Source organism: Nycticebus coucang, chromosome 22 (assembly GCF_027406575.1).
Source record: "Nycticebus coucang isolate mNycCou1 chromosome 22, mNycCou1.pri, whole genome shotgun sequence".
Classification (NCBI taxonomy): domain Eukaryota; kingdom Metazoa; phylum Chordata; class Mammalia; order Primates; family Lorisidae; genus Nycticebus; species Nycticebus coucang.
The window spans coordinates 31144654-31166826 of record NC_069801.1 but is presented as its reverse complement, the minus strand read 5'-3'; the positions used below and the strand labels follow the sequence as shown (position 1 = coordinate 31166826).

The window sequence follows — 22173 nt, the reverse complement described above, 5'->3', positions numbered from 1 at the left end:
GAGTGGGGGCGGGGCTCCGTCCATAGCACCCGAGTTTCCTTCTTAGGCATCGGCTTCCGGGAAAGCGCTTATGTTCAGCTTCTTAGGCCGCTGGACTTCACCAACCTTCCCCGGTCCTTGGGTAAGCAGAGAAATCGGGGGTTCGAGTTGTAGTGTGCAGATCATCTTTGGTGAGCCCCAATTTTATCATCTGAAAAACAGGAATCATCAGACTCCTCAAAGAAAAGTTGGAGATGATTCTCAGAGGATGGCATCTGGAGTTCCCAGGGGATATTTTGGCAGGGAAGAACCAGGTTTGGTGGCTCAGCCTTGTAATCCTAGCACTCTGGGAGGCCGAAGGGGAGGATAGCTTGAGCTCAGGAGTCCTAGATTAGCCTGAGCGAGACCCTATCTCTACTAAAAATAGAAAAATTAGCCGGGCATTGTATCGGGCTCCGGTAGTCCCAACTACTTGGGAGGCTGAGGCTGCTGGATCGCTTGAGTGAGCTCAGGAGTTTGAGGTTGCAGTGACCTAGGCTGAAGCCACTGCACTCCAGTCTGGCAAAACAGTGACACTCTGTCTCACTTTGTCGCCCTTGGGAGAGTGCCACGGCATCATAGTCACAGGAACCTCAAACTCTTGGGCTCCAGCGATTCTCTTGCCTCAACCTCCCAAGTAGCTGGGACTACAGGCACCTGTCACAATACTGGCTATTTTTTATTGTTGTTGTTGTTGTTGCAGTTGTCATTGTTGGTTAGCTGGCCCGGGCTGGGTTCGAACCTGCCAACTTTCGATGTATATGGCTGGCGCTGTAACCACTGTGCTACTGACTCAGAGCCAGGATTTTTTTTTTAATTGTTAAATGACAATGTAGCAGAAAGTTCAGGAAATAGCAGGAGAAATACTAACGATTTGCCCAAGGTTTTCTTTTCTTTTCTTTTTTGAGACAGTCTCACTGTGTCACCCTTGGTAGTGCCGTGGCGTCACAACTCACAGCAACCTCAAACTCTTGGGCTTAAGCGATTCACTTGCTCAGCCTCCCAAGTAGCTGGTGCCCGCCACAACGCCCAGCTATTTTTTTGTTGCAGTTGTCATTGTTGTTTAGTCGTCCCTGGCTGGGTTTGAAGCTGCCAGCCTGGTGTGGCTAGAGCCCTACCCACTAAGCACGGGTGCCTCCTGCCCATGGTTTTCTATCTCTGATTGCATTTCCGTCTCTTCCCTTTGTACTTTATATATATAAATAATATATAATTATTATATAATTATATTATATAACTATAATCACAGTTTGGGGTACAAGTTTAGTTACTAAGTTGGGTTTTTTTCCATTCGCCATAGAGATTTTGTTAATAGCTTTACTAATGACCATTTAATACTGCTAACTGGCTAAACAGTCCCCTACTGCTAGGCATACAGGTCATCTTATGTTTTTCTTATTACTAATAACTGGCGTAGGAACCAATGGAAACCCCTTTCATCCTCTGAAGGATTGCTGAAAAATCAACTCACAAATGGCAAATTGGAGAAAAGGCATACAAATTTATTTAACGCAGAGACACGGAAAGAATCACAGTGATTGCCCAGCTCCCAAAGGAAAGCCATACTCCATCTTTTCTTTTCTTTTTCTTTTTTTTTTTTGACTGGAGCCAGGTTTGAACCTGCTACCCCCAGTGTATGGGGCTGGTGCCCTACTCTTTGAGCCACAGGCGCCATATTCCATCTTGGCAAAACAGGTTATAGAAGGGAAAAGAGGCTCAGCACCTGTGGCTCAAGCGGCTAAGGCACCAGCCACATACACCTGAGCTGGCGGGTTTGAATCCAGCCCGAGCCCACCAAACAACAATGACGGCTGCAAACAAACAAACAAACAAACAAAAAAATAGCCAGGCATTGTGGTGGGCACCTGTGGTCCCAGCTACTTGGGAGGCGGAGGCAGGAGAATTGCTTGAGCCCAGGAGTTGGAGATTGCTGTGAGCTGTGATGCTACAGCACTCTACCCAGGGCGACAGCTTGAGGCTCTGTCTCAGGAAAAAAAAAAAAAGAAGGGAAAAGAGGAATTCTGTTGAGGGGCAGTCAAGGATCACTGGGGAAAATGATTGGATCAGGGAAGAGGTTTAACTTGTAAATTAGTTTTCTCTGATAGTGAAAGGGTCTGTTCACTGGCGTTTAGGTTCTTGGTCTTACAGGGAAGGGAAGAAAAAAAATTGTTTCTTTTGGTGGGGCTGAATCTAGGCAAATAAGGAACTTTAGCTTCATCCTGTACTTTGAGAGAGCTGGTGTGTGTGTAGTGGGGGAGGGCAAGAGAGACCTTCAGGCTTCTTCAGGTCAGAATGTCAAGCCACCTTAATTTGGTTCCAGCAATGGCAATAAACAACCTTGAGAGGTGGTGGTTTATTGTTTTGTTTGGTTTTGCTGAAAAATTATCTTTATTATAAGGAAAATACACAGAAAAACAGAGGTAGAAGATGGTAGGCAGATAGGGACAATATAATCACAGAGAGGCGGCCCCAAATCTGGCTTCTTATTATAGAGAATTATTAGGCCCTTACCTTATCTGTCATTCATGATTGAAAGAAACTTGCCCTAGCAGGACTGGAGTCCCCTTTTCCAATCTCTTCTCTTCCTGGAAGCTTGATAAAGGTTGTATAGCTCTCAGGCTATCAAGATACAGAAGTATGGAGAAGTATGTTATAGCCCCTTATTCCAGTGCTTTCCTCATGCCTCTGGAACCATCCCCAGCCCCATCCCTCAATATTTGTTCATAGCAAAGGCACGAACCACAATGGAATTGAGGCAACTTAGGCAGTAGTACACTGAGCAATGAGACTGTGTTGATGAGGAAGCGAGTAGCATCATACTTGGTGTAAAGCTACTGTGTAGAGCACAATAGGAGAGATGCTGAAGAACTTGAGGGAAGAAGTAAACTAGAGCCTGTAGTCCATCTGCTCCCAATGTGACACAACCCAGTCCTTGGTGAGGGGTCTGAAAAGGCGTCCCTTTTGCCGTATGTAAGAAGATATACATTGGTAAGTTATGGATGACGGTGGTCAGGATACAGACAAAAGGAATGCTGAAGAAGGGGATCCTGAGTAGGACCACATGCAGCAGTCCCACCAAGATGATGTAGGCCAGCCAGATGCCCCGACTAGTCATCACTTGAGTGTTGAGGTTTACTTCGCTGTGTGCCACCCACATTCATCCGAAAGCCGGCTGCAGAAGCCGGTCCGGCTAGGGGCGTGGAGCTCGCTTCTACTGAACGGCTTGCTTTTCCCCAGAAGTTTGCCTTCTGAAACTCAAAACTCCCGCCACCTGAGCTGCTCACTGCGGCCCCGCCCACTACAGAGTCGTCACGTAGTCAATTCCTCGCCGCAAGGATTTCTGGGAGAGCAAGCACCCCGGAAGCGGAAGTCCAGCAGTCAAATCGTCATTTCCTTCGGCGATAGGCGCTCAACGGACCTCTTTTCTCTTACTCAGACGTATCGCGGAATGGAGGCGGTGAAGAAGGAGCGGGGGAGCCGGCGAAGGCACCGGAACGAGGACGTGGTGGTGGCGGCGGCGGCGGTGGTGGTGAAGCAGGAGCGTCTCAGCCCAGAAGCCGCGCCTCCCGCCCACCGCCGTTCCGACTTCTCTGGTAGCTCGTCCTCGCCGGCCGGAGAGTCGGGCCGCCTCAGCCACCGCGGGAGCCGAGCCCGGGGAGTTAGCCGGTGAGTCGGAAACGTCCCAGTGTGGACTTTGGGTCAGGTTCATCCGAAAGGAGGTCAGGATCAGCGTCAGAAGCAGGTTTTGAATACCGAGCGCAGCGTCTCGGACTCAATACTGAACTGGTGGGGCTGACCCCGTTGTGCTTATGATAAAAGAATGTTTACTCCGGTACCCGCCACTTGCTTTTATATCTGGATGTTAAGAGCCTTGTGTCCCCAGCACTTTGCACAGTGTGGCCCAGCAGATAGCGCTGATCATCTGTTAAGTTAGAATGAGATTTTCCCTGTCTGCCTACAAATGGAGTGCGGGTGTTGTCTTTACAGTTATCTGCCCCAAGGGTTTCCACATCGAGGTCTAGGCGAGATACATGTTAGAAACTCTGGGGAAAAATTTTTTTGTTTCTTGCTAGACTTACTTATGCATTCATTCAGCATAGTTTTATAGAGTGCTGTTACATGCTAAAGACTGTCCCAGGTACTGTGGCTGTAAGAGTGAACAACGTAGACGGTCTTTACCTTATGATCGATAAGAAATCGGTCATACTCTTATCCCCGAGACAAACAATAACAAACATAAATAAGTGATAGGGATTAGGAGAAGTGGGTGAAGGCCTGTATAAAGAGGCATCATTTGAGCCGAGACCTGAATGATAGGATTCAACTTTTATTTATTTATTTTTTTTGAGACAGAGTCTCACTCAGTCTCTCTGCGGTTGAGTGCTGTGTTATCATAGCTCACAGCAACCTCAAATTCTTGGGCTCAAGTGATTCTCTTGCCTCAGCCTTCCGAGTAGCTGGGACTACAGGCGCCTGCCACAGCACCAGGCTATCTTTAGAGACTGGGTCTGGCTGTTGCTCAGGCTGGTCTGGAACTCCTGAGCTCAAGCAATCCACCCCCGACTCCTGCCTCAGCCTCCTACAGTGCTGGCACTACAGGCATGAGCTACCGTGCCTGGCATTAAGTTTCCACTTTTGAGAGTAAGAGGCTGAATGACCTAGCTTTTTAAAGATCCAGGCAGAGGAAATGTGCAAAGAATGTGAAATAGAGGGCGGCGCCTGTGGCTCAGTGGGTAGGGCAGTGGACCCATATACTGAGGGTGGTGGGTTCAAACCTGGCCCTAGCCAAACTGCAACAAAAAAATAGCCAGGTGTTCTGGCGGGCGCCTGTAGTCCCAGCTACTTGGGAGGCTGAGGCAAGAGAATCGCCTAAGCCCAGGAGTTGGAGGTTGCTGTGAGCTGTGACTTCACAACACTCTACTGAGGGCATTAAAGTGAGACTCTGTCTCTACAAAAAAAAAAAAAAAAAAAAAAGAATGTGAAATAGAATTAAGTGTGATTGAAATTGGAAAAAACAACAGTGTAGTGGTAGGAATGAGATGGGATAGAGAGGAAGTAGAGCCATAGGATGAAAGGATTAGGGTGAGGGGTTGGTGGTGGTAACTTCTGGGTGGTGGTGTCAGTTAGCAAGATGTCATGGGAGAGGAAGGGTTTTTTTTTTTTTGCAGTTTTTGGCCGGGGCTGGGTTTGAACCCGCCACCTCTGGTATATGGGCCCTGAGAGGAAGGGTTGTTGAGGGGTTGGGAATCAAGAGTTATCTAAGAAAGAAAGTGCAATAGGCAGTTGTATATGTGGGTCTGGGACTTAAGGGAGACTTCAAGGGTAGGAAAGTAAGCTCCTGCCAATAGAAAGACTGCTCCTGGTCAGTAGACATCTTCACAATTGTGATTTTTGAGTTAGTTAGTAAGCCTGATACTTGAAGCTGATTTATATGGGGGAAGGGAAATTGAGATAAAAATCCTGTGTGTACCATGCTCTGAATAAGGTCCCCAGCCAAAAAGAAAAACAAGTCCTCAGGGAGAAGAAGCAAGTCTCCTCGGAGTAAGAGAAGCCGAAGTCCTCATCACTCGACAGTCAAAGTGAAGCAGGTAAATGGAATTTGGATGTTTTGATGCTGGGTACAAATAGAGAGGCACTTCCCATCATAGTTGAAGAGCATAAGTGAGTGTGTGTATGTGTATGTTGACCTGTATCTGAAATGGTTCCTAAAAACTGAGTGCATCTTTTTTATGCTTGTTTGCTTTTTTGGGGGGGGGAGGGGGGAAGGGGCAGAGTCTCATTTTGTCGCCCTTGGTAGAGTGCCATGGCACATAGCTCACAGCAATCTCAAACTCTTGGGCTCAAGCAATTCTCTTGCTTCAGCCTCCCAAGTAGCTGGGCTATAGGAGCCTACCACAATGCCTGGCTATTTTTAGAGGCAGGGTCTCACTTTAGCTCAGGCTGGTCTCCAACCCGTGAGCTCAGGCAATCCACCTGCCTAGGCCTCTCAGAGTGCTTGGATTATAGGTGTGAGCCACAGCCCCCCCCCCGCCCCCCCTCCCCCGCTTGTTTTCTTAAATTTTTATTTTGAGATAATTAGGGATTCACATGCAGTCACAGATAATAAAGGGAGGCATCTTGTACCCAGTTTCTTCCAATGGCATCATCTTAACAGAATTACAGTACAATATCATAATCAGAATATTGACTTCAATACAGTGAAGATATAAAACATTTCCATCACCCAAAGATACTTCATGTCCTTTTATACCCATGCCCACTTCTCTCCCACCTCTAATCCTCCCTAATTCTTGGAAACGTCTAATCTGTTCTATGTTCCCATAATTTTGTCATTTCAACAATGTCACATAAATGAAATCATGCAGTAGGTGATCTTTGGGATTGTCTTTTCACGTAGTAGAATTCTTTGGAGATTCTTTCACGTTGTTGTATCTGTCAGCAGTTCATTCCTTTCTGTTGCTGAATGGTAGTCCATGCTATGGATGTAGCCATTCACCCTTTAAAGAACATCTGGGTTGTTTTTAGGTTTTGGCTGTTACACATAAAGCTACTGTACAAATGTTTGTGTACAGATTTTGTGTGAACATTAGAAGTGGAAGGTTAAGGTGTCACCAGGTTTGATTTCTCCTGAAGAACCCTCTCTCTTGGGCTTCTGGATGAATACCTTCTCACTGTGTCCCTATCTGATCCTGATCTTTCTTCTGTACAGGTAGCCACAAGTCTTTTTCTCTTGTTGTAAGGACACCAGCCCTATCGGACCAGTGCCTCTGCCGTAATTTTAATTTAATCAACCTTTTATAAACCTACCTTACATTTTGAGGTACTTGGGTTTGGTACTTCAAGATACTAGTTTTGACAGTACAGTTTAGTCTGTGATAGTAACTGTACTTTAAGTTTGCCACCAGCAATGTATGAGTGGTATAGTGTCTCTGTATCTTTACTAGGATTTAGTGTTACCACTTTATTTTAGCTATTCTGAGAGGTATATAGTGAATGATGTATCATTGTGATTTTTTTTTCTTGAGACAGAGTCTTACTATGTTGCCCTCCATAGAGTGGGTAGAGTGTCGAGGCATCACAGCTCACAGCAACCTCAACCTCTTGGGCTTAGGTGATTCTCTTGCCTCAGCCTCTGAAATAGCTGGGACTAAGGCGCCCACCACAATGCCCAGCTATTTGTTGTTGTTGTTGTAGTTGTCATCGTTGTTTGGCAGGTCCAGGCTGGGTTCAAACCTGCCAGCTCCAGTGTATGTGGCTGGTGCCCTAGCCACTGAGCTACAGGCACTGAGCCTATCATTGTGATTTTAATTTGCATTTTCTTAGGGCTAATGATGTTGAACATATTTTCAATAGTTTAGTTCTTATCTGTATATAACCTCTCAAGCGAAATCTCTCTTTATATCTATTTTCTAATTAGATTATTTGCTTTTTTTACTGTGCAGTTTTTAGGAACTCTTTGTGTATTTTAGATACTAGTCCTTTTGAATCTGTGGTTTACAAGTATTTTCTCCCAGTCTGTAACTTGTCTTTTTTTTTTTGAGACAGAGTCTCAAGCTGTTGCCCTGGGTAGAGTGCTGTGGCATCACAGCTCACAGCAACCTCAACCTCTTGGGCTTAAGCGATTCTCTTGCCTCAGCCTCCCAAGTAGGTGGGACTACAGGTGCCCACCACAACACACGGCTATTTTTTCGTTGTCACTGTTGTTTGGCAGGCCCAAGTTGGATTTGAACCCCCCAGCTCTGGTGTATAGGGTTGGTGCCCTAACTGCTGAGTTATAAGCTTTGAGCCTCATTCTCTTAACAGAGGTAAGTTTGCCACTTAAGTGCAAGATCTTTCAGTTTCTTGTAATATAAGGTTTGAGAGTTAAGTCAAAGTTCTTTTTTTTGGCCTATCAGGTGTCTACTTGCATCAGCATTTGTTGAAAAGCTGTCTTTCTCTTCCTCCTTAGTATGTAAAATACAAACTGAGAGACTGATAGGTTCTTTTTATACAGAATAGTCTTGTCTATATAAAATTTTTTGCTGGGATTTTGATAGAATTAATGGTATTTCAGGGCAAGAATTGACTTTTTTATTTTAAGTCCTTAGATTGATGAATACTGTGTGTCTCTGTAGGATTTGATTCTTTTTTTTTTTTTTAACCTCCTCTTCCCTCCCCTTTGTAGGATTTGATTTCTAAAAAATTAATTTTTTTATTTTATTTTTAGAGACGGAGTGTCACTTTGTCACCCTGGGTAGAGTGCTGTGGTGTCATAGCTCACAGCAACCTCAAACTCTTGGACTCAAGCAATCCTCTTGCCTCAGCCTCCCAAGTAGCTGGGACTACAGGTGCCCGCCATAGCACCTGGCTATTTTTAGAGACAAGGTCTCTCTGGCTCAGGCCAGTCTCAAAGCTGTGAGTTCAGGCAATCCACTGGCTTTGGTCTCCCAAGTGTTGGGATTATAGGCGTGAGCCATGGTGCCCGGTCCTTTCTTTTTTGTTGTTGTTGTTGTTAAGACAGGCTTTCACTTTTACCCAGGCTGAGAGTTCAGTGGTGTGATCACTGCAGCCTCTGTGTAGCTCCTGGACTCAGGTGATCCTCCTCTGTAGCCTCCAGAGTAGCTAAGACTATAGGCATGTGCCACTATGCCAAGCTAAATTTTTTTTTTTTTAATTTTTAGTAGAGATGGTGTGTCATTATGTTGCCAAGGCTGATCTCAAACTTCTCACCCCAAGCCATCCTCCCACCTCAGCCTTTCAATGTAGTAGGATTATAGTGTGAGCCACCGCATCCAGCCTATAAATGGTATATTAAATTTCAGTGTCCACATGTTCATAACTAGTATGTAGAAATATAATTGTTTATCTTAATCCTGCATCCTTGCTGTGGGATTTTCTACACAGACAATCATATCTACAAATAGGGATAGTTTTATTTCTTCCTTTACAGTCTGTATGCATTTTATTACCTCTTGTTATTATACTAGCTTGAACTTCAAGCTCTGTGTTGAGTAAGAGTAGTGAGAGCAGATAAAAATCTTAAGGAAACTGCTGCAGAATGCAAGTAGAGACATGGGCATTAAGCAAATGGATTTTTCTGTGAATTTCAGAGACTGATCAACTTCCTACTATCTTAATTGGAGAAAAGGCATGCAGTTATATATAAGGAATTTGAATTTTTTTTGTCTTCTGGGGATCCTGGAGCCTATTTCCCGAGGGTACTAAGAGATCGTTATATTCTCTTCTCTACCTCGGAATCACCATTTTCTTTTTTTTTTTTTTTTTTTTTGTAGAGACAGAGTCTCACTTTATGGCCCTCGGTAGAGTGCCGTGGCCTCACACAGCTCATAGCAACCTCCAACTCCTGGGCTTAAGCGATTCTCTTGCCTCAGCCTCCCGAGTAGCTGGGAGGAATCACCATTTTCAAAGTATATATATTGGGCTAGGTGTGGGGAGCTTATGTCTGTAATCCTAGAATTTTGGGAGGCAGAAGTGGGAGGATGGCTTGAGGCCAGGAGTTCAAAACCAGCCTGGGCAATATAACAACACCCTCTCTACTAAAAATTTTTTAAAACTTATCAGGGCTTGGTGGTGGGTATCCGTAGTCTCAGCTACTTTGGAGGTTGAGGCAGGAGGATCACTTGAGCCTAGGAGTTTGAGATTGCAGTGTGCTAGGCTGATACTACTGCACTCTAACCCAGGAGAACAGAGCAAGACTGCCTTAAAAAAAAAAATAAAAGAGAAAATATAAAAGGGCCTGGCATGGTGGCTCATATCTATAATTCTGTCATTTCTAGTGCTTTGGGGGGGACAAGGCAGGAGGATTTCCAAAGGTCAGGAGTTTAAAACCGGCCTAAGCCAGAGTAAGATTCCATTTCTACAAAAAAAATTAGAAAAATTGGCTAGGCATGGTGGTGTGCACCTGCAGTCACAACTGCTCGGGAGGCTGAGGCAGGATTGCGTAAACCTGGGAGTTTGATGTTGTGGTGAACTTTGATGATGCCATTGCACTCTAGCCCAGGCAACAGTGAGGCCCTGTCCCAGGAAACAGATGTATTGCTTGCATGTTCATTGTAATAACAAAGAAGTACATAAAATAGAAGCTGAAAGTATGGTGTTCCTATTGTATGGTTGGTTACTCGTGTCATTCTCAACAAAAGTCCTTCACTTGCCAGAGGAGATTGCTGTAATAGAATTTGTGCCTATGTTATTGTGTGGCTTTGTCCCCAGGAGTTTCTCTCTGTGTCTGTTCTCTCATTAAGGACATCAGTTACACGGGATTAATGGCCCACACTATATAGTATGACCTTATCTTAGCTAATTACATCCACAAATGACCCTATTTTCTTTTTTTTCTTCTTGAGAAAGAAAAAAGAGAGCCCAGAGCTTGAGACCTCACCTGGTCTCATAGCACCCTCAAACTCTTGGGTACAAGCAATTGATTCTCTTATCTTAGCCTCCTGAGTAGCTGGGACTATAGGCAACTGCCACAATGCCTGGCTGTTTTTAGGGACGGGGTCTCATTCTGTCTCAGGCTGGTCTTGAACTCCTGAGCTCCAGCAATCCACCCACCTCAGCCTCCCAGAGTGCTAGCAGTACAGGCATGAGCCACTGTACCTGGCACAAGCCTATTTTCAAATAAAGTCACATTCTGAAGTTCCAGGAAGGACATGAGTTTTAGGTAGCACTGTTCAACCTTGTACAGATGTGTTGTGTTTGAGATATCTGTTAGACATCCAGATGGAAATGTTGAGTGGACAGTGGAATTAAAGAGAGACATCTGCACTAGAGATAAACATTTTGGAGGCATCGGCATATAGATGTATATAAAGTATTAGGGTTTGAGAATTGTCTATTGCATTTAGCAATGTGAAGGCCATTAATCTGGACCACCCATTTCAGTGGAAATAGTAAGGGTGAAACCAGATTGGAGGGATTTAAGAGAAGACAAAAGAGAGGAATTGGGAACTGATTTTTAGAAAAACAACACTTTTTTTTTTTTTTTTTTTAAGGCAGAGCCTCAAGCTGTTGTCCTGGGTAGAGTGCTGTGGATCATAGCTCACAGCAACCTCAAACTCCTGGGCTCAAGCGAGTCTCCTGTCTTCACCTCCCAAGTAGCTGGGACTACAGGCGCCCGCCACAACGCCCGGCTATTTTTTGGTTGCAGCCGTTATTGTTGTTTGGCGGACCCAGGCTGGATTTGAACCTACCAGCTCAGGTGTATGTGGCTGGCGCCTTAGCCTTGTTTTTTTTTTTTTAGAGACAGTCTCATTTTATCACCCTTGGTAGAGTGCCGTGGTGTCACAGCTTATAGCAACCTCCTGGGCTTAAGCGATTCTCTTGCCTCAGCCTCCCAAATAGCTGGGACTACAGGCACCCGCCACAACACCTGGCTATTTTTTGTTGCAGTTCGGCCTGGGACAGGTTCAAACCTGTCACCCTCGGTATATGGGACCAGCGCCCTAGCCACTGAGCCACAGTGCCACCCCAACACTTTTTTTGAGACAGGATCTGTTGCATAAGCTAGAGCACAGTGATGTGGTCAAAGCTCTCTGCAGCTTTGAATTCCTGGGCTCAAGCTGTCTTCCTGCCTCAGCCCACTGAGTCACTGGAACTCACATGCTACTACCTGGTTAATTTTTTTAATATTTTGTAGAGATGGAGGTCTTCCCTATGTTGCCCAGGATGGTCTTGAATTCCTGGACTCAAGTAATCCTCCTACCTCAGCCTCCCAGTATGCTAGGATTACAAGCATGAGCCACCACACCTGGCCAGCCACTTATGAGGAGAATACACAGAGAAATGAAGAAATGGGGTAGGAAGGTGGCACCTGTAGCTCAGTGGGTAGGGCACTGGCCACATACACCAAGGCTGGTGGGTTTGAACCTGGCCTAGGCCAGCTAAAACAACAATGACAACTGCAACAACAACAAAAAAATAGCCAGGCAATTGTGGCAGGCACCTGTAGTCCCAGCTATGTGGGAGGCTGAGGCAAGATAATTGCTTAAGCCCAGGGATATGAGGTTGCTGTGAGCTGACACAGCACTCTACCCAGGGCGACAGCTTGAGACTGTCTCAAAAAAGAAACGGGGTGGGAATGGAGTCTGGAGAAGAGCGTGTTCCTGTGCTAATGGTATGATTCAGTAGAGGGGAAAGTGCAGCTGAAGCAACATTCTTTTCTTTTTCCTCAGAGATAGACTCTTATTGTCAGCCTGGGTAGAATGCCATGGTGTCATCATAGCTCACACCAACCTCAAACTCTTGGGCTTGAAGAATCCTCTTGCCTCAGCCTCCCAAGTAGCTGGAACTACTGGCGCCCACCACAACACCTGGCTGGTTTTTCTTTTCTTTTCTTTTTTGGAGATAGAGCCTCAAGCTGTCGCCCTGGGTAGAATGCTGTGGCATCACAGCTCACAGCAACTTCCAACTCCTAGGCTCAAGTGATTCTCCTGCCTCTGCCTCCCAAGTAGCTGGGACTACAGGTGCCTACCACAACGCCCGGCTGTTTTTTGGTTGCAGCCGTCATTGTTGTTTGGCAGGCCCGGGCTGGATTCGAACCCACCAGCTCAGGTGTATGTGGCTGGTGCCCTAGTTGCTTGAGCCACAGGTACCAAGCCAGGAATTAACTTTAGATAGCAGCTCAAGTAGTTGGTTTAAGGCCTCAAGAAAAGAAGGCAGGGTATATGGTATAGATACTGATAGGTGGGTAGACGTGGAAGATTGTTTCTGATGGAGGAAGAGTATTTTGGAGATTGAGGAGAAAGGAGGAGTGAAACAATCATCAGGGAGAGCAAATGAATCAAACCACTGTAGGATGGCCCCTGAGTGTCTCTGAGGAGTTACAGGCTCATGAATCTAAGTCAGAATGGTTTGTGTCTTTTCTATCCATATTTATCTGTTGGTGCTGGTTGTGGTTTTGCCAGGAGAGTGCAGCATAATGGCACAGGGACAGGATTTGAGTATGTATGCAGGATACTGGATATTCAGAGCCTGCTTAACTATGGAACTTAAGCTAGACAAGAAGTGGCAAGAGGCTGTCACGGTGAGGGACTGTGCAAAGGTGGTAGGATCAAAGGAGCATCTGTCTTATTGGGATGAGGATTATTGGATTTGGGGTAGAATGTGGGCTGGAAAGATGAATGGTAGCCAGAAAGAGGATTTTTTTTGAACCTGCAGTTATAAGTGAGGTTAGTTATTAGAAATGAAAAGAAATGTATAACCAAGGGAGTGGGTAGTACCAAGGTGAAGGGAAGACAAATAAAAGCATTGGAAGAATGGAACTCAAAAAACAGAGAGGCTAGCGTGTTGAAAAACTTGTGTGTGGGCAGCGCCTGTGGCTCAGAGGAGTAGGGCACTGGCCCCATATCCTGGAGGTGGTGGGTTCAAACCCAGCCCCGGCAAAAAAAAAAAAAAAAAAACTTGTGTGTGTGTTATGCAATAATCACCAAGAGTGCTGTTGAAAATGACTTGAGCGAGAAGTGAAATGGGTAAGAAACCAGGGAAAATGATTTAGAGTTAATAGGTGGCAGCAACATGAGAGTAGTGATGATAATGGTCTCGTGTGAGATTCTGAGCTGAAGGGTTTTGGATAGAAAGGAGGAAAGGTTGGGGGGATGTTCTAGGATAGACAAGAAGGAATGAACATTTGCTTTATATCCATGGCTAGAGAATGGGAGGTGGCGGGGTTTGGGGGAAAGAACCATTTGAGAGAGCTTTGGAGAAGCACTGTCCTCAAGGGAGAGGTGGGGTTCTGTTAGAGCAATAAGGGAAGGGAACTATCAGAGGAAACGTTGAAGGTGTAGATTTTGCTGAGTTTTCAGTTGAAGAAGGCTGGGATTTGGGGGGATAGATACTGGATGTTCAGAACCTTAACGGGGATTAGAATTCAAGGGAAGTAGTGATGACCAGGAGTCTGTGGCTTCTTATAGTGACTCTTAATCAGGGATAAAGGGCATAATGAGATTAGTCCTGGTGAGCTCGAGGCAGATAGTGACAAGCTTGTGTTTGGGTTTAGGAGGGGTGGGTGTCTGAGGTTCTCTCTTGATCCTTGCTTTTGAAGGTTAGGAAGTTGAGAGAAATTGAGTCTCACTGTGAGCTCGCAGGCCCCTGCTTGACCCTTGTTTATGGCATGGAGGAGGCTTTAGGATGATGTCTGAGTCTCAGTGCTCCCACTGCCAGGCTGTGCGAATGCTGCTGTGGACAGGGGTGGTAGGGAGACACATATGTCTTGGAGATACTGCTTTCATTTCTTTTGGATATAGATCCAGAAAAGGAATTGCAGAATCATATGCTAATTCAATTTTTTAATTTTTTGAGGTACCACAATACTGTTTCCCACATTAGCTGTACTATTTTACATTTCCATCAACAGTGTACAAGGGTTCCAATTTCTCCACATCTGTACTAAAACTTTCTTTTTTTTCTTCCTTTTTCTTTTTTTTTGAGACAGAGTCTCACTCTGTCACCCTGGGTAGAGTGCTGTGGTGTCATAGCTCACAGCAACCTCAAACTCTTAGGCTTGAGCAATCCTCTTGCCATAGCCTCCTGAGTAGCTGGGACTACAGGTGTCCACCATGAGGCCTGGCAAGTTTTTCTGTTTTTAGTAGAGATGGGGTCTCACTCTTGCTCAGGCTGGTCTCAAACTCCTGAGCTCAGGCTATCCACCTGCCTTAGCCTCCCAGAGTGTTAGAATTACAGGCATGAGCCACTCCTGCCCAGCCTAAAACTTGTTATTTTCTGTTTTTTGGTAGTAGCCATCCTAATCGGTATGAGGTCACCTAAAATTTTAAATAATTCCATAACATCATTAAATACCTAGTCAGTATTCATATTTATTTTATGTGATTGGCTTATAATTTTTATATACATTTATCTGTTCAAATCAGGATCAAAATAAGATGTACACATTGGTCAGTGCTTCTTTTAAGCCTCTTTTTTCTGTAGATTCCTGTTTCCCCTTTTTCCTTTGTAATTTATTTGTAATTTACATCCCATGCAGTCATTTTAAGAGACAGAGTATTGCCTTGTCAGCCAGGCTGGAGTACGGTGATGTGAAAATAGCTCACTGCAGTCTCGAACTCCTAGACTTAAGGGATCCTTCTGTCTCAGCCTCCTGAAAGCTGGGAATGCAAGCATCCACCACCGTGCCTGGTTAATTATTTTTATTTTTATAGTCGTGTCTTGCTGTGTTGCCCAGTCTGGTTTTGAACTCCTGGCCTTAAGCAATCCTCTCTGCCCCAGCCTCCCAAAGTGCTGAGATTACAGGTGTGAACCACTGTGTCCCCCCAGCTAAAAGCCCAAGTAGGATCTGTTTTTTCTTTTTTGAGACAAGAGTGCTACTGTTATCCCAGGCAAGAATGTGCTGGTGTCAGCCTAGCTCATAGCAACCTCACACTCCTGGGTTCAAATGATCCACCTGCGTCAGCTTCTGGACTATAGCTAGGACTCAGCTGGGACTGTAGGTGCCGGCTCCAATACCTGGCTAATTTTTTTCTATTTTTAGTAGAAATGAGGTCTTGCTTTTGCTTAGGCTGATCTTGAACTCCTGAGCTCAAGGGATCCTCCTGCCATACCTCCCAGAGGGCTAGGATTATAGGCATGAGCCACTGTGACCAGCCTGAAATAGGATCTTTTAAAATTAGTATCATATTTCCATTTTTGAGTAAGAGAAAGCTAGCTTTTTTTCTCTACCTATTCTTTTTATTTATTTATTTATTTATTTATTTATTTTTTTTTTTTGTAGAGACAGAGTCTCACTTTATGACCTTCAGTAGAGTGCCGTGGCCTCACACAGCTCACAGCAACCTCCAACTCCTGGGCTTAAGTGATTCTCTTGCCTCAGCCTCCCGAGTAGCTGGGACTACAGGCGCCCGCCACAACGCCCGGCTATTTTTTGGTTGCAGTTTGGCCGGGGCTGGGTTTGAACCCGCCACCCTCGGTATATGGGGCCGGCGTCCTACCGACTGAGCCACAGGCGCCGCCCTTCTCTACCTATTCTATACATGACTACTTAACGAGCTCTCTTTGTTTTTTTTTTTTTTGGTAGAGACAGAGTCTCACTGTACCGCCCTTGGTAGAGTGCCGTGGCATCACACAGCTCACAGCAACCTCTGACTCTTGGGCTTAAGCGATTCTCCTGCCTCAGCCTCCCAAGCAGCTGGGACTACAGGCGCCCGCCACAAGGCCCGGCTATTTTTCTGTTGCAGTTTGGCCGGGGCTGGGTCCGAACCCGCCACCCTCGGCATATGGGGCCGGTGCCCTACTCACTGAGCCACAGGCGCCGCCCACTAGCTCTCTTTGTTAACTCTATCTTCTGTACACTCTTCCCTGTAAATTGGCATTTTTCTTGAAAGGGAAAGAATTTTTTTTTTCTCCTTTCTTTTTTTTTTTTTTTTTGAGAGTCTCACTGTGTCACCCCCAGTGGAGTGCTGTGGCATCACAGCAACCTCATACTCTTGAGCTTAAACAATTCTCTTGCCTGAGCCTCCCACGTAGCTGCTATTATAGGCACCTGTCACAACACCCGGCTGTTTTTTTTGTTGTTGCAGTTGTCATTGTTGATTTTAGCTGGCCCAGGCTGGGTTTGAACCCACCAGCCTCAGTGTATGTGGCCAGCGCCCTACTCACTGAGCTATGGGCACCGCCCTGTTTTCTCCTTTCTATACCAAATAATCTTTTATGTTTAGGGCTCCGGACTTGGGCTTCTGCTGATGGGGCTATAGTTGAGTAACAGTATGGGATTATTGTCTCTGTGTCCTTGCAAGGGAATATAACTACCACAGATAGATCTATTTGTGGGGGACATTTTATTTTATTTATTTATTTTTATTTATTTTTGAGACAAAGTCTTACTTTGTCACCCTGATTAAAGTGCTATGGCATCATAGCTCACAGCAACCTCAAACTCTTGGGCTCAAGCAATTCTCTTGCCTCAGCCTCCCAAGTAGCTGGGACTACTACGGCCACAACACCCGGCTGTGTTTTTGTTGTAGTTGCCTTTGTTGTTTGGCAGACCCAGGCTGGGTTCGAACCTGCCAGCCTTGTATGTGGCTGGCACCATAACCACTGTGCTATGGGCACCGAGCCTGTGTGGGACATTTTAAATGCCGAAGTGCAAATTACAAATGACTCTTTGAATGCAGCTACCCTGTTTCCTCGAAACAGTGTCTTATTTTAAGGTGTGCTCCCAAAGATGCGCTAGGTCTTATTTTCAGGGGACATCTTATCTTTCCTGTAAGTAGGTCTTATTTTCGGAGGATGTCTTATTTTCTGGGAAACAGGGTAGTTCAGATTGTGGACTGCTTTTAATTTACTGAGTCTGTACGGATTTCAGGAACGTGATGATCATCCCCGGAGAGGACGGGAGGATCGGCAGCACCGGGAACCTTCAGAGCAGGAACACAAGAGATCTAGGAACAGTGACCGAGACAGACACCGGAGCTATTCCCACCAAAGGAGAACCTCTAATGAGAGGCCTGGGAGTGGTCAGGCTCAGGGACGGGATCGGGACATTCAGAAGCTTCAGGGTCAAGAAGAAGAGCGGGAGTTTTATAATGCCAGACGCCGGGAGCATCGCCAGAAGAATGAAGTTAGTGGCAGTGGTAATGAGTCTCAGGAGGTGGTTCCTCGGCCTGGTGGCAACGACAAAGAAAAAGAGGTGCCTGTTAAAGAAAAACCAAGTTTTGAACTCTCTGGGGCCCTTCTTGAGGATACCAACACCTTCCGAGGTGTAGTCATTAAATATAGTGAGCCCCCAGAAGCACGTATCCCCAAAAAACGGTGGCGTCTCTATCCATTTAAAAATGATGAGGTCCTTCCAGTCATGTACATACATCGACAAAGTGCATACCTCCTGGGTCGACACCGCCGCATTGCGGACATTCCAATTGATCATCCGTCTTGTTCAAAGCAGCATGCGGTCTTTCAGTATCGGTACGTATACATATGGAGAAAGCAACTACAATGTGAGCAGAAGCTGAATTTCTCAGGGTTACCAGGATTTGTGTACATGTTTATGTAGAGGAATCCCAGGCCCCTCATAGCTAATAGTTTTTATTTTATTTTATTTTATTTATTTGTTGTTGTAGTTGTCATTGTTGCCTTAGCTGACCTGGGCCGGGTTCAAACCTGCCAGCCCCAGTGTGTGTGGTCAGCGCCCTATCCATTGAGCTACTGGCATGCCCTCCCACCCCCATAGCTAATGTTAGTCCTTAAGAATATTGTTACTGGGCGGCGCCTGTGGCTCAGTCGGTAGGGCGCCGGCCCCATATACCGAGGGCAGCGGGTTCAAACCCGGCCCCGGCCAAACTGCAACCAAAAAAAAAAAAATAGCCGGGCGTTGTGGCGGGCGCCTGTAGTCCCAGCTGCTCGGGAGGCTGAGGCAAGAGAATCGCTTAAGCCCTGGAGTTGGAGGTTGCTGTGAGCTGTGTGAGGCCACGGCACTCTACTGAGGGCCATAAAGTGAGACTCTGTCTCTACAAAAAAAAAAAAAAAAGAATATTGTTACTTAAGAATATTGTTACTTTGAGGCCAGGAAGTATATTGTTACTTTGAGGCCAGGTGCAGTGGGCCTATAATTCTAGCACTCTGGGAGGCCGAGGCAGCCTGAGCTCTCAGGTTCGAGACCAGCCTGAGCCGAGCGAGAACCCGTCTCTAAAAATAACTGGGCATTGTGGTGAGCCCCCAGAAGCACGTATCCCCAAAAAATGGTGGCATCTCTATCCATTTAAAAATGATGAGGTCCTTCTAGTCATGTACATACATCGACAAAGTGCATACCTCCTGGGTCAAGTGGAAGTATGACTAAAAATGCCTGGCATTTGTGTTAGCTGAATCTGCATCTTGATAGCTTATACAAATCAATGGTATATCCGTTACCATTTGATTTTCTTTTTTTTTTTTTTTTTTTTTTTTTGAGATAGTCGCCCTCGGTAGAGTGCTATGGTGTCGCAGCTCACAGCCATCTCAAACTCTACGGCTTAAACGATTCTCTTGCCTCAGCCTCCCAAGTAGCTGTAACTACAGGCACCCGCTACAACAACCGGCTATTTTTTTGTTGCAGTTGTTTAGCTGGCCTAGGTTGGATATGAACCTGCCACCCTCAGTGTATGTGGCTGGTGCCGTAAACACTGTGCTACGGGTGCCAAGTCAGCCATTTGATTTTCATTAACAATCCAGTGAAGAGGATAGAACAGGTATTAATATCTCCATTTGATGGCTCGGCGCCTGTGGCTCAAGTGGCTAAGGCGCCAGCTACATACACCTGAGCTGGCGGGTTCAAATCCAGCCTGGGCCTGCCAAACAACAATGATGGCTGCAACCAAAAAATAGCCAGGCCTTGTGGCTGGTGCCTGTAGTCCCCTCCCCACTTGAGAGGTGGAGGCAAGAGAATAGCTTGAGCCCAGGCATTGGAGGTTGCTGTGAGCTGTGATGCCACATCACTCTACCCACTCTTTCTAAGGCACCACTTAGAAAGAAAGAAAGAAAAAAAATCCCCATTTGACAGAAAACTGAAGCTCTGCAACACCAAATGCCTCAAATATAGCTTCCTTGACTCTGAGTTCCATGTCTACTTTTTTTTTACCCATTTGGAAGAGCTGAGATACATTGAAAGATGCATTGGATTGATTAGAAACAACAGAAAAGGTGCCTGTGGCTCAGTGGGTAGGGCACTGGCCCCACATACCGAGGGTAGCAGGTTCAAACCCGGCCCCAGCCAGCTAAAACAGCAGTGGCAACTGCAACAAAAAATAGCCAGGTGTTGTGGCGGGCACCTGTACACTTGTAGTCCCAGCTATTCAGGAGGCTTGAGGCAGGACAATTGCTTAAGCCCAAGAGTTAGAGGTTGCTGTGAGCTGTGACATCCCAGTACTCTACCGAGGGTGACAAAGCAAGACTCTGTCTCAAAAAAAAAAAAAAAGAAACAATAGGGAAAAAAATGTATGTATCTTCTTAACTACAGCATGAGGCTTTGGATTCTGCATTTCAACCTTTTGATCTACCTTGGCTTCCCCCCAGTCCCCAGCAACCAGTTCTCACCTTTTCTACTAAATTGTACATAAACTCCCAATTTCCCTACCCAAGACCATCCCTTCCCCTTTGATTTCTTACAATTTTAAGTTGAGGCTCTGCGCCTGTGGCTCAAGCGGCTAAGGCGCCAACCACATACACCTGACCTGGCGGGTTTGACTCTAGCCTGAGCCTGCCAAACAACAATGATGGCTGCAACCAAAAAATAGCCAGGTGTTGTGGCGGGCGCCTGTGGTCCCAACTACTTGGGAGGCGGAGACAGGAGACTCACTTGAGCCCAGGAGTTGGAGGTTGCTGTGAGCTGTGATGCCTTGGCATTCTACCCAGGGCGACAGCTTGAGGCTCTATCTCTAAATAAATAAATAAGGCTCAGTGCCTATGGCTCAAGTGGCTAAGGCACCAGCCACATACACCTGAGCTGGCGGGTTCGAATCCAGCCCTGGCCCGCCAAACAACGATGGCTGCAACCAAAAAATAACCAGGCGTTGTGGCAGGCGCCTGTGGTCCCAGCTACTTGGGAGGCGGAGACAGGAGACTCACTTGAGCCTAGGAGTTGGAGGTTGCTGTGAGCTGTGATGCTATGGCATTCTACCCAGGGCGACAACTTGAGGCTTGTCTCAAAAAAGAAAAAAAACAAAAAACAATTTTAAGTTGAACTGTGTTCTTAGCTTTAGAGAAGCTAGGTGGTCTGAGGCAGAATTTTGCTTATAGGTTTCTTCTCTCTCTTTCTCTGTTAGGCTTGTGGAATATACTCGTGCTGATGGTACAGTTGGTCGAAGAGTGAAGCCCTACATCATTGACCTTGGCTCAGGCAATGGCACCTTCTTAAACAACAAACGTATTGAGCCACAGAGATACTATGAACTTAAAGAAAAGGATGTACTCAAGTTTGGGTTCAGTAGCAGAGAATATGTCTTGCTCCATGAGTCGTCAGATACTTCTGAAATAGACAGGAAAGAAGATGAGGATGATGACGAGGAGGAGGAAGTGTCTGACAGCTAGCAAACTAAGAACCCAGATTATTGACATACCTTTTCCTTCTTGGAAGGCTTTGATTCTGAGAGCACTGTAGTGTTCTCTGTAATGCCTCTTATTGCCTTAAGTCTTTCCTCTGTTGCTGACCAGCTTATGTTACAATTTATGAACACTGACATATGTTTTGTTGAACTTTCTATGGCACATCAGTCACATGCCTGGGGGCATTTGTTTTCAGAACAGTCTCACCAATTGTACAACACATCGTGTTTTGGTAGAAGTGTTGTGGCTTTAGTTGGTGCTTTCAGAACTGCTGCCTAGGAAACTGTAAATCCTCAATTAAGGGGGGATTGTGGCTTGTTCTCATTTGTACAGTTACTTTATTTATATACATAGTTGTTAAGCTTTGTGACCAGGTGTTTTTGTTTTGGGGCAAACCCCTGAGCAGAGAATCTTATAAGCTTTGGTTATCACCAAAACAGCCTCCAGTATATACCAAAGCTTTGACCTGGTTGAGCTCTTGAGTCACAGAAGTTGATTTTGCACTTAGTTTTTTTGGGGTGGGAATTTATTGCAGCCAATAAACATTATTGACTGTTTAACTTAAACAGATGCTTTATAGCACCTGCTTAAGCCTACAGACTGTACAGAAGGATCATGGCTACCACCAAGGGGTGCCAATTTAATATCACAAGGGACTGAAATGGGTGCGAATCTGTTCTCCATGAGAGAATTCCAAATTTCTCCAGGGAGCATGTACATAACAATTTTGATCATATTAACTGTTCTTCAGTTTTTCATTTTTCTTCAGATGTCATCTCCTTTATTCTAACAACATGTGTGTATGTCTAAAGGAAGTTGTTTTGTTTACATATTTCTACATGTTTTATCTTTAAAAACATCGTTCAGAGAGGTTGTTGTATTTACCTTCCCAAGGCTGGAAAGCAGGGGAATCCCCCAGTTTCCTAATTTTCCACCACAGGAATATGTGTGAGTAGAAAAGTATTAACTACTTACATACAGTGTGTATGTATGTACATATATAAATTGTGTGTTAAAAGAGCTGATACTGGTTTTCATATGACAATGTTAGGCAAAGGCCTCCCTGCATTTGAAGAGCAGGTTTTCATTTATATGTATTTTTGGGATAGAAAATAAAATTTGTAAATATAG

The 22173-nt window shown here is 45.4% G+C and overlaps 1 protein-coding gene and 1 pseudogene across 1 annotated transcript; one reads left to right on the top strand and one right to left on the bottom strand.

Moving 5' to 3' along the window:
* The first annotated feature begins 78 nt into the window (after window positions 1-78).
* Window positions 79-22173, top strand: SNIP1 (Smad nuclear interacting protein 1). The gene is made up of 5 exons (XM_053576887.1): window positions 79-121; window positions 3455-3684; window positions 5504-5606; window positions 17330-17928; window positions 20763-22173. The coding sequence occupies exons 2-5, from the start codon at window positions 3467-3469 to the stop codon at window positions 21025-21027; spliced, it is 1185 nt and encodes a 394-aa protein (XP_053432862.1). The 5' UTR covers window positions 79-121; window positions 3455-3466; the 3' UTR covers window positions 21028-22173.
* On the bottom strand, window positions 2729-3175 carry LOC128574684 (ORM1-like protein 2; annotated as a pseudogene).